We start from the raw sequence: 12,105 nt of genomic DNA, 5'->3' as shown, positions 1-12,105 counted from the left end.
GCATAGAATAAATAAATTAAGGATGAGTGAACATCTATGATATCACTGTAAGCAAAATTATAAAAAAATATATATAATAATCTATGTGATCAAAATCGCATAAAAAAACCTATAAATTAATGAAATCGGTGATCTGAGGCCGCGTACACACGCGCGGACTGTTTGCCCAACCTTGTTCGGCAAACAGTTTCGGCAAACAGTCCGCTCAAAATTTGCATGAGCGGACTTGCCCACACACGAGCGGACTGTTTCAGCAAACTGTTTGCCAAACAGTTCGCTCAACTTTTGAAATGAACGGACTCGCCCACGTAAGGAGGCAAATCCGCCCATTTCGAGCGCGTGTGCAGGTAGGCGGGGCCCGCGAAGGAGACGTCGCGGGCTCCGCCGCCTGGAATGGGCTTAAAGGGGAACCCCAACGCCGAAAAAAATCGGCGTGGGGGTTCCCCCAAAGTCCACACCAGACCCTTGTCCGAGCACGCTACCCGGCCGGCCAGGAAAGGGGGGCGAGTGAGCGCGCCCCTCCTCCTGAGCCGTACCAGGCCGCGTGCCCTCAACATGGGGGGGTGCCTTGGGGAAGGGGGGGCCGCGCGGCCCCCCCACCCCAAAGCACCTTGTCCCCATGTTGATGAGGACAAGGGCCTCTTCCCGACAACCCTGGCCGTTGGTTGTCGGGGTCTGCGGGCGGGGGGCTTATCGGAATCCGGGAGCCCCCTTTAAGAAGGGGGCCCCCGGATACCGGCCCCCCACCCTATGTGAATGAGTATGGGGTACAATGTACCCCTACCCATTCACCTGTGAAATAAAGTACAAAAAAAACACAACACAGGGAAAAAATATTTTATTGCACAGCTCCGGGGGTCTTCCGTCTTCGGGGGTCTTCTCGCCGGACTCCTCCGCTATCTGTGTGTAGCTCTTTTACTAGCGGAGGAGTCCGGCTTTCTTCCTCCCCGCCGCCGGCCTCTTCTCCCGACTTCGGGGGTCTTGTCCCCCTCTTCGGTTCTTCTGCCGGGCCACCGCGCCTTCTTGTAGCTCTTTTGCAGGCGGTGGCCCGGTCTTCTGTCGCCGCTGCCTTCCGTTCTTCTGTCGCCGCCTTCGGTTCTTCTGCCGGGCCACCGCGCCTTCTTGTAGCTCTTTTACAGGCGGTGGCCCGGTCTTCTGTCGCCGCTGTCGCCGCTGTCGTCGCCGCCGCCTTCCGTTCTTCTTCTTGTTCTTCTTCTTCTTCTCCTGGAGATGTTGACTCGACGAGCTCTCCGGCCGGAATGCCAGAGCCGCGCTGTGCGGTCACTTATATAGTGACAATGGGGCGGTGTCACATGGTATATGTCACATGGGTTGGTCACATGGGTTGATGTCACATGGGGACTATGACATCGTAAGGGGGCGGGGTCACCATGTGACCAACCCATGTGACATATACCATGTGACACCGCCCCATTGTCACTATATAAGTGACCGCACAGCGCGGCTCTGGCATTCCGGCCGGAGAGCTCGTCGAGTCAACATCTCCAGGAGAAGAAGAAGAAGAACAAGAAGAAGAACGGAAGGCGGCGGCGACGACAGCGGCGACAGCGGCGACAGAAGACCGGGCCACCGCCTGTAAAAGAGCTACAAGAAGGCGCGGTGGCCCGGCAGAAGAACCGAAGGCGGCGACAGAAGAACGGAAGGCAGCGGCGACAGAAGACCGGGCCACCGCCTGTAAAAGAGCTACAAGAAGGCGCGGTGGCCCGGCAGAAGAACCGAAGAGGGGGACAAGACCCCCGAAGTCGGGAGAAGAGGCCGGCGGCGGGGAGGAAGAAAGCCGGACTCCTCCGCTAGTAAAAGAGCTACACACAGATAGCGGAGGAGTCCGGCGAGAAGACCCCCGAAGACGGAAGACCCCCGGAGCTGTGCAATAAAATATTTTTTCCCTGTGTTGTGTTTTTTTTTGTACTTTATTTCACAGGTGAATGGGTAGGGGTACATTGTACCCCATACTCATTCACATAGGGTGGGGGGCCGGTATCCGGGGGCCCCCTTCTTAAAGGGGGCTCCCGGATTCCGATAAGCCCCCCGCCCGCAGACCCCGACAACCAACGGCCAGGGTTGTCGGGAAGAGGCCCTTGTCCTCATCAACATGGGGACAAGGTGCTTTGGGGTGGGGGGGCCGCGCGGCCCCCCCTTCCCCAAGGCACCCCCCCATGTTGAGGGCACGCGGCCTGGTACGGCTCAGGAGGGGGGGGCGCGCTCGCTCGCCCCCCTTTCCTGGCCGGCCGGGTAGCGTGCTCGGACAAGGGTCTGGTGTGGACTTTGGGGGAACCCCCACGCCGATTTTTTTCGGCGTTGGGGTTCCCCTTTAAGCCCATTCCAGGTGGCAGAGCCCGCGATGTCTCCTTCGCGGGCCCCGCCTACCTGTACACGCGCTCGAAATGGGCGGACTTTCCGAGCGGGAACAGTCCGCTCATTTCGAAAGTACAGCGGACAGGCCCACACACGGGCGGACTGTTCGCTCAAACACAGTTTCAGCGGACAGTTTTTCGGAATTTCCGAAAGACTTTGTCCGTCCAACTGTCCGCTGAAACTGTCCGCTGAAAGCCCACACACGAGCGGACTGTCCGCCCAAACACTGTTCAGCGGACAAGGTTGGGCGAACAGTCCGCCCGTGTGTACGCGGCCTAAAACGTGCAGAGAAAACAAAGGAATGTCCCAATTACATTCCTTAACATAAATAGAACTAAATAGCAGCAAAAACGTGAATTTCGATAAAGTGTCCCATACACAATTCAATCATGCAACTTTCAGATGTGATTTCACAGCCGCCAAAAAAAGTGCAATGTGTCAGGGCAACTCCCCTCCAACGGTGTTCCGTGCCAGTGCTGGTTATCTTAAACAATTACCTCACAGCTGCAAGGTATGCAGCGAAACAACTGATGTTGCAGGGAAAACTCAGGGGGGTCAGCGGGGCTGTGGATGGGGGCTTCTGACGGTGCCGTTCTTCCTTGTAGTTATGGCCAATATAGCAATGCTCAAAACAACAGGTAAAGAATATCCTCCATAGTGTAGTATTTCAAACAAATAGTTTATTAAAAGTAGCTAAAATTACTCACACAGAGGAGCAAATGAACAGGCACACAGCTTAACAGATCTGAGCGATTTCCTCAGGTACAGACGTCACTTCCGGTCTCCACTCTGATGCTTCTTTTCATTTAGTCCATTATAATAAATAATTATCAGACTATAGCCACTGTAATCCAGCCCAAATTGCATATTACTTACTGTTTAAAGAAACTTTAAAAAACTTGTTTCCAGGCGTTAGGCAGCACCATCTTAAGTATTGTTTTCTGAGTCCACAGTGGAGTGTATTTCCGCCCTTACATTGAGCACTTCCTGTACTGTTAACCAAGCCTCCTTCTCAATCCAACATTTCTATGGCAACCCTGCTTCCCTGTTCATAGCTTACTTGTTTATTTCATAGTATTTACTTGTGCCGATGTCTAATGTTTCCCTTTGTCAGTCTTATCAGCTTCAGCTGATAAGACTGCAGTAATGGCCAAGTTTAGACTGTATGTCATGTCACATGATCACATGGTGTGTAGGAGGAAGCTCTGAGTGATTAGTAGAGTTCAGTGTTTTGCCGTAGGAAGTCCTGATAACAGATAGATAAGACATAGAGAGTGTGCCTTAAATCAGGGGAGATCTGGGCATGCTCAGTGACTTCATTCTACAGAACAACAAGGATTACAACAATACTAAGCAAGTAAGGAGATATCTACAAGCAGTGTTCATTAGGGTTTTTTTATGCTGATTTGCATGGGACAAAGTTGCGGGGGGGGGGGGGGGGGGGGGTTTACAACCACTTTAAGAGTCAGACTATATTTTGCATATGCTAGTTCTATGGCTCCTACAGACAGTCAGTGCTATCACTATCTTAAAATAAAAAATATAATATTAATTGAGGCCTTGATCTGTAAAATACCTAATATCGACTTTATTGTTCAGTTGTCACCAATATATTTGGACTGACATACATTTTGACATTGATGGTGTTTCTTCTTTCTTTTGCCCTTAGTTTGTTTCAGCACTATAAGCTGTATGAATGCATGTGCATACTACCAAGAGATCAAAAGGTTATAGGAGCAAAGGTAAGCAAGATCATTTTTAACATAAGACATGTTTACCTTTAATATTTTTTTCTTTATAAAAATCCCAAAAATTCACACTTGCCCTTTGGAAGTCTAAATTTCGAACCCACCCCCATTAGGGACTATAATTGTCCGTACGCTATTTCTAGTACAATGAAAGTGCGTAGACTAAGCTACATTGAAAGGATCAACTCACAATTGGGTTTTGCAACAATAGAAATGAATGATTGAAGATGAATATGAATGTTTAGCATTAACCTCTTGCCGAACCACTCACAGTAGATGTACCGCGAGTGGACAGCACAGCCAGGCACCGGGACATACTCGTATGTCGCTGTGTTCTTCCTGATTTGGCGACAAGCATGCACACATCCCCTGCTGACCCATACTGTGATTGGACACAGCATGAGTTTGTCAGCAGATTCCAGCCAATGATTTGGGCTGAAACCTGCTGATTGGCTGTGGCCAATCACAGCATAGAGTTCTGTGTTAACAAACTCAATTCTGATTTCAGGGAGAAAAAGCAGACAGATCTGTTAGTAAAAGCAGCACACATTAAACTTGTTAGGCACACAGTTAACCCATTGGTTGCCCCTTATTGTTAACCCTTTCCCAGCCAGTGCCATTAGTACACTGTACAGTCTATCACTGATAACTGTATTAGTGTCACTAGCGATGTCAGTCAGTTAGCGTCCCTCCTGGTCAATTTAGGTTAGTGCTAGTTTACCTGCCACACAGTCACAGTCACACTATAAGTTGCTGGTCACCACCATTACCAGCATAGTGTCTGTACGGATCATTTTCTGGAGCACACTTGGGAGACATTTGTCACCCCATAATGGGAAGTAGAAAAAGGGAGGAGAAAAAAGGGCCTACTAAGAAGGTCTGAAGTTAGTGCTTATCGAAACGAGTCAGTGTGGAGTCATCATACATGTGACATCTCATGGGACCACAGTCCGTGGGCACTCACAGACGGTGAGGTGTTTGCTGCTTGCCAAATGGAGACACTGATGCTGACAGCGCAGTGATGTGGGGTGATTGGAGTGACATATCGTATTCAACAGAACAGGAGTCGGCAACACTACGGAGGTGGTGAGATCCCTCCATGTACTCCATTTTCACATTAGTACTCCAGCCTTGCTTGGGACATATCCCCTTCTGTTTTGTATGCACTGGCCACTTGGTCGGGTCAAAGCAACAAAATGCCTCACCTACCTGAGCTATAGCCCCTGTCCCCCCCCATGATGGAGATACTATCAGGGATGGACTATACCATTTAACATTGTTCAACTCAATAGGGCATCTCGGGGAATTGTATCTGCTTGCTTGCACCTGATGTACCACCTTATTGCACATCGTGCTTGGATACAGGAACAATATCTGAAGTTTTATACTTGTCTTTTTAATAGTGGTTGGTGAAGGTGAAATTCACAGACATTTTTTATATTTGGTATACGTGCAATTTTTTTTTTTTTTTTCTACAAATAAAGCTGTTTTTAAACAACCACAGTGTCCTGCCTATGTGACCTTCTATGTAGGCCCTTTTTTCTCTTCCCTTTTTATATATGCTAGATTTGGTTACGTGGACTGCATCGGACATGCAATATGTATCCTTTTGGTTATAGATTAAAAAAGCTCTAACAGTGTCAGTAATATTTAACTGCCTGTTAGCTAATTAAGTGGTTGATGCAGGTTGGTTTTTTTCCTTTTTTTATTTTTATATTTATTTCCATAATGGAAAGTGTCTGAACAAAGAACCTCCATGGCAGGTTCACCAGGTATTCTTTTAATGAAAAGTACATATATAAATAGATTTTAATCAACTTTTAAAATTAAGTTAACATGTAAAACATATAGCAAACATTAGTGATTCTTTATGAGGTATATTTTAAATGATTATATTTCTGCAGGCTTACCTGTTAAATATTTGGTATACACCTATATTTGACTTAGTAGCCCGAGAATGAGAAAGGGTTAGTAGTGAGAGCATCCTGAGGCTACCCTGTTAACTACCTGAACTCACGCAGATAACAAATACCGTCTTTCAGGTCCCAAGCTACTATAATCTTACCAAACATATACCAGCATTATCACCTTGAACTTTTAAGGACTGTAGTCTCAAACAGAGAAAGTTAGATAAAAAAGGGGCAGACCTTCATTTTTTAGAGTTAAGTCTGCACATTTATGATAAACTTGCTGATTTAGCTTTTTGATAGTAGAAGACAGCATGATCCGCAGAGTGATGGCTGCACCAATGGTAATGGTCCATTATTCTCCAATCAGCAGGCTAGGGACAGGTCAACTGCCAAACTTTATTACCTCAATTGCATTGGAGAAAAATGACCCGGCAATGCTATCTGGCAGGGGTGTCTGGATGAAAAGATTGCCTGAACAGAATTGCTCATTCTTAAGCAGGCCATGCCTTTACCATAATAGTTTTTCATCTGTTTATTTAGCTGTTTGCCTGAGTTTTAACTTTAAGGTTGGGTTCATATATTGTGGTTGTGGCTGTGGTTTGCAGTCCGGAGTCCAGTGCGTTTCTGTTTACCTGATCAGGTGGGATTCAGGTGAAAATTTTTATCCACATTCGCACCTGAACCAGACACCAAAAACCCACAGGACCCGTTTCAAAACTGCTCATGTGTGAACCAGCTCCATTGAAAGCCGTTCACATTAACATGTTGTGCTAATTGTATGCGCTTAAAAATGCATCCAATTAGGTGGTAGCAAACTTAGATTTAAAATGTGTTCCTATAGTAAGCTTATAGTAAGTCTTACCTGCAGGTGCCGTGAATATCTCCTAAACTTGTGCCGTTTAGGAGCTATTCCCTATGGCTCTAGCTGATGACATCTGTATTCACAGTACACTAATGCTGCGTACACACGATCGGAATTCCGGCCAGAAAAAGACCGATGAGAGCTTTTCATCGGAAAATGCGTATGCTCCATTGGAATTTAGCTGTCCAAATTTCCGCCAGCCAAAATTTATAGCATGTTCTCAATTTTCCAGACGGAAAGACTTTCTATCGGAAATTCCGATCATGTGTATGCAATTCCGACACGCCAAAAATCACGCATGCTCAGATTCTACTACGAGACGGAAGCTATTGGTTACTGGGTATTGAACTTCCTTTTTCTAGTCCCGTTGTACATGTTGTATGTCACTGCGTTATAAATGATCGGAATTTGGTGTAACCGTGTGTAGGCAAGACAGCTTGAGCCGAATTCCGTCGGAATTCTGTCGGGAAAACCATCAGAGCTTTTTCCGACGAGAATTCCGATCGTGTGTACGCGGCATAAGTGTACCATAAATGCAGAGAGCCATGACACGATGGTGGCTACAGTGCACATGTGCAGGGGGGACCACATCCCAACTTGGCCACACGGCTGGAGAATGTGAACCCGGAAGGCAGACTGGATGAAGATCGAAATTCCAGCAGCTGTGACAGCGCAGCATTGGAGGGATCTGTTTTACAGGTAAGTATGCCATATTGTGCTAGTGCATTTGGTTGGAGGGGTGATTGCATCAAATGAGTGTGGTTTTTAATTGTGTAGTAAGGTGTTTGAAAATTAGTCATGTAGCTTTGGCTTTTATGGTACTCAAAGAAACTGAATTTTAGAGAAGTTGTCTGATACATTCTTGTGCTTATGTTCAACAATCTTTTATCTTAAATAAATCTAAAGTAAAATAAATTAATATTGTATAGTGGGTTATAAATACATTCTCTGTTAAAGCTAACAAAGAACTGAATCTGGAAGAGTTCCTTGAAAACGATACTGGTTTGTTTTGGACAGGTTCAAATCTAGCTTTGCCTGTAACCTTTTGTTAAATCACTTTGGATTTATTTCTTGATGTTTCACAGCTGCAAAAACTCAGTTAATTGAGCATGTATCTAGCTTCAAATTTATGGTTCATTAAAACCACATTGACTTTAGCAGATATGTTGATGAAATCATTGCTGGGAATTGTAATCAACTTGTTATTCAGCGAAATTACATAAACATATGTAAATAAATAATGCATTTAGGGATTTGGTCACCCACTACATGTTCAAAATTTCCAAAAGTCTTTCTTGATTAATAACTGATGTCACCTGTATACAAGCTTTCCTTGCGAGTGATCGGCATATTAATAATTCTATCTGGGATTATTAGGAGTATTCATTTTATGAGGGTGCATGCACTCAGTGAGCTTGGGCAGACATGTTTTAGGACTCTACCCAGGTAATTATTCCCCTATAATGCACCTTAATCATATCCCTATTATCCTACATCACTGAACACAGATGTAGCAAAGTGCAAGCAAATCAAAGCAAATCAAAAACCCGTAGCTTCCACCCACAGGTCTACCAAGATGGAGTTTACTATTGGCAGTAGGGCCACATCCCTCAAAGGATTCAAATCATTCTACAGATAGCCAGCAGTGATTTCCATCCGCCTTTTAGCCACTGACTGATGACTTCCAGAAAATTACAGTGACATTCCCCCAAAATCTCAGATGTTCTCCACAAACAACTAAAAGATATAAGCCTCAGCACAGTCTCTTTTGGAGGTGCGTATTGCTTGCTCTACCACAGAACTCATGGGTCGGAAACAGGATCTAGAGCGGGAGAGGCCAGGACGGAACAAGAGGTAGTTTGCCTGCCTAGGATGTGATACACGCCATACCTTTACCTATTTGGTACCTTATATGCCTTACAAAGAGCGGTGCACTGACGCACCTTGTACTTGTGAGTACCCCGGTGGGGGAGTGTGTTTTAACTTGTTTAAATAAACTGCAAAAACTATATTGCACTATTAGTTTTCTCTCTCATATACCTCTGAGATCCTACAGTGGGAACCTGTGATCCAGGAACCAGCTTAGAACCCTGTAGTGGTTCACATGCGTGATTGGACTAAGTGTTACAGCTGAGTCACATGCTCTAAGGTGAGCACATTACCAAGGGGGTCACGATTTGCAGCTACGGATGGATGTAGAATCATGTTATTAGAAGTGTCACTGGATATCACGTATATGCATTTAACATGTACTATCAGTAGAACTGCTACAAACCAGCTATAGGACTGTTCCCTAATAAGGATTGTGATACAGGAACATGTGTATTGAAGTGATTTATGCACATGCACTTTTGGCACAGTTTTGTAATATCATTGCCACGTTTTTTATACCAAGACTGTCACGTTTCTTATGATTGTCACAGGGTCTGTTTGATCACGGAAGCACTTTTTTGTTAGTATGTAAAAGGGGATTTTATGCACCCTACTGGATCATACTAGCTACTACTCCCTTAAAACAAGGGAGATGGTCCTGACCAGCAACCCAGTAACCATTTAAAATGAATTCCAGTACCACTTCCCTAAACTGTATTTCAGTAAAATGAAAGAGAAAGTGAGAAGGGGAGGGGATGGTGGACTTTACTGGTACCGTACAACAACTGAAATAGAAAGTGGTAAACAAAATATTAGAATTTTTATATATATATATATATATATATATATATATATATATATATATATATGTACATTTAACAATAGAGTATTAAAACCAGCAATGATAATCAAACAGGCTTTGGTTGTGTGGTCACACCAAAGTGTGGTGACTAAAACATTACCAACATCTGTGTATTGGTTATTCTACATGTTTTGCAGATCACATTTACGGCTTCTTCAGGAGCTTTATTGTACAAATAACATGAAGGTTATAAGGCGATTATCATATAACTATGAGATAAAGAGAGCATACATTAGTCAAACTAAGCATATAACAGTATTAAAATAATATAATATAAAATGAGCATCTGCTGTGCGTACCCACGGAAACAATCATCTTACAGACAAAAATAGACCCTGGACTGCCGCACTCTTCAGAAAAACCACCTTTCTTTACTGGAAGATCACATCAAAAACTCAGCAAACACAGCAGACAAAGAAAAAGCTGACGTTTCGCAATAGCAGTAGTGCTTAATCATAAACAATCATAACAATCATCTTACTCAGAACGCCAAACTGCGCTATATATAGGGTACCTTATATATTTGTTGGTTCTAGTTACAGACTGCAGTGAGAACTAACATCCAGAGTCCTAACATCCATTCTTATATAAGATATATCCATGTGTGATACACAGGTATGTTAAGGTAGAGTGTACTGTATATATGTATATATATATGTATATATAGATACAGATATATATATCTATATATATATATATCTATATATATATATATATATATATATATATATATATATACATATAATATTTAAATCAATCTCCTATTGAACCTTTCTGGGTCTTTTGATAATGCAATGTGGCACTGAATACTTATCTATAGATGTTCTTACCCTCTAGACCCAAACTATCCTATAGAGATTTTATCATATATTGATTGTTTAATACTGTTGACCATCTATGTTGTTCTGGTCAAATCAAATTACCATCCTAAAACATATCTTTTAATAGACCTTTACCTAGTATCCTTTGCCTTGGCAAGGGCTCCCATGCCCATCTTTATCTCATTGTATGATAATCGCCTCATGTATATGCACAATAAATCTCCTGAAGAAGCGGTAAATGTGATCCGTGAAACATGTAGAGTAACCAATACACAGATGGTGTTATTGTTTTAGTCGCCACGCTTCGGATTAACCAATAGACATGTGCATTCGTTTTCGTCCGAATGCATTTTCGTCCGAATTTCAGCTATTTTTGTTTTCGTTTTGACAAACGATAACGAAAGCACAGAATCCGAAAAACTAAAGATCCGACATAAATAAATGCTTTATTTACGTTTTCATTGTTACAACAGTTCGATATAGAATAGGAGATTCGACGTGACTCTGACAATAACAATCTGTGTCTATAGAACCTGTGGTCGAATGTGCCTAACCTTACTTCTATTAGTCCAAGATTATATAGAGAAAATATTCGACAGAGAAAAAAGATTTGACAGAGAGAAAAGATTCTGCAAGTTACTGTCCTAAAAAGTGTTTGGGGACCCGGGTCCTGCCCCAGGGGACTTGTATCAATGCAAAAAAAAGTTTTAAAAACGGCTGTTTTTTCGGGAGCAGTGATTTTAATCCCTCAAAGTAACTCAACACACAGCCATTAATGCCTAAACCGCTGGTGACAAAAGTGAGTACACCCCAAAGTGTCATTTATGCAGGAAAAAAAGTCCTTTAAAATCACTCACAGCTATTATGAATTATCGGCTCCGTAATACAGAGAACACTCATTGAAAGTCATTGATAAAAAAAATAAATTAAAAAAAAGCGTGGGGGTCCCCCAAATTCAATTACCAGGCCCTTCAGGTCTGGTATGGATATTAAGGGGAACCCTGCGTCAAATTTAAAAAAAATTGACGTGGGGTTCCCCCTAAATATCCATACCAGACTGGGGAACCCCGCGTCAAATTAAAAAAAAAATTGACGTGGGGGTCCCTCTAAAAATCCATACCAGACCCTTTATCCGAGCACGCAACCTGGCAGGCCTCAGGAAAAGAGGGGGGACGAGAGAGCGGCCCCCCTCCCTCCTGAACCGTACCAGGCCACATGCCCTCAACATTGGGAGGATGCTCTGTGACCCCTCAAAGCACCTTGTCCCCATGTTGATGCGGAGAAGGGCCTCATCCCCACAACCCTGGCCGGTGGTTGTGGGGGTCTGCGGGCAGGGGGCTTATCAGAATCTGGAAGCCCCCTTTAACAAGGGGACCCCCAGATCCCAGCCCCCCCCTGTTTGAAATGGTAAGGGGGTACAAAAGTATCCCTACCATTTCACAAAGAAAGTGTAAAAAAAAGTTAAATAAGACAAACACACAAAGATTCCAGCGGTGGTAATCAACTCTTGCTATCCAGCGACGGACGATCATCTCTCTGGGGTCCAGCGATGGCTCATCTGAATCAGCGCAGCGAATCCATCCATCTTCTGTCTCCACGGAGGAGACACTGCGGGGATTCCGGCGGCCTGACGTTTGTTATATGCGGAGGGCGG

At 44.2% G+C, this 12,105-nt stretch overlaps 1 protein-coding gene across 1 annotated transcript in view; it reads left to right on the top strand.

Moving 5' to 3' along the window:
- Positions 1-12,105, top strand: part of CABCOCO1 (ciliary associated calcium binding coiled-coil 1) — a 212,562-nt gene that overhangs the window by 56,423 nt on the left and 144,034 nt on the right. Inside the window, exon 5 of the mRNA XM_077455428.1 lies at positions 4,046-4,118. Coding sequence (XP_077311554.1) covers positions 4,046-4,118 — 73 coding nt within the window. The remainder of the gene's footprint in view (positions 1-4,045; positions 4,119-12,105) is intronic.

Source organism: Lithobates pipiens, unplaced genomic scaffold (genome assembly GCF_037356315.1).
Source record: "Lithobates pipiens isolate NorthernLeopardFrog02 unplaced genomic scaffold, aLitPip1_a1.2 Scaffold_25, whole genome shotgun sequence".
Lineage (NCBI taxonomy): Eukaryota > Metazoa > Chordata > Amphibia > Anura > Ranidae > Lithobates > Lithobates pipiens.
The sequence above is the reverse complement of the archived record's forward strand: the minus strand, read 5'-3'. Positions and strand labels throughout refer to the sequence as shown.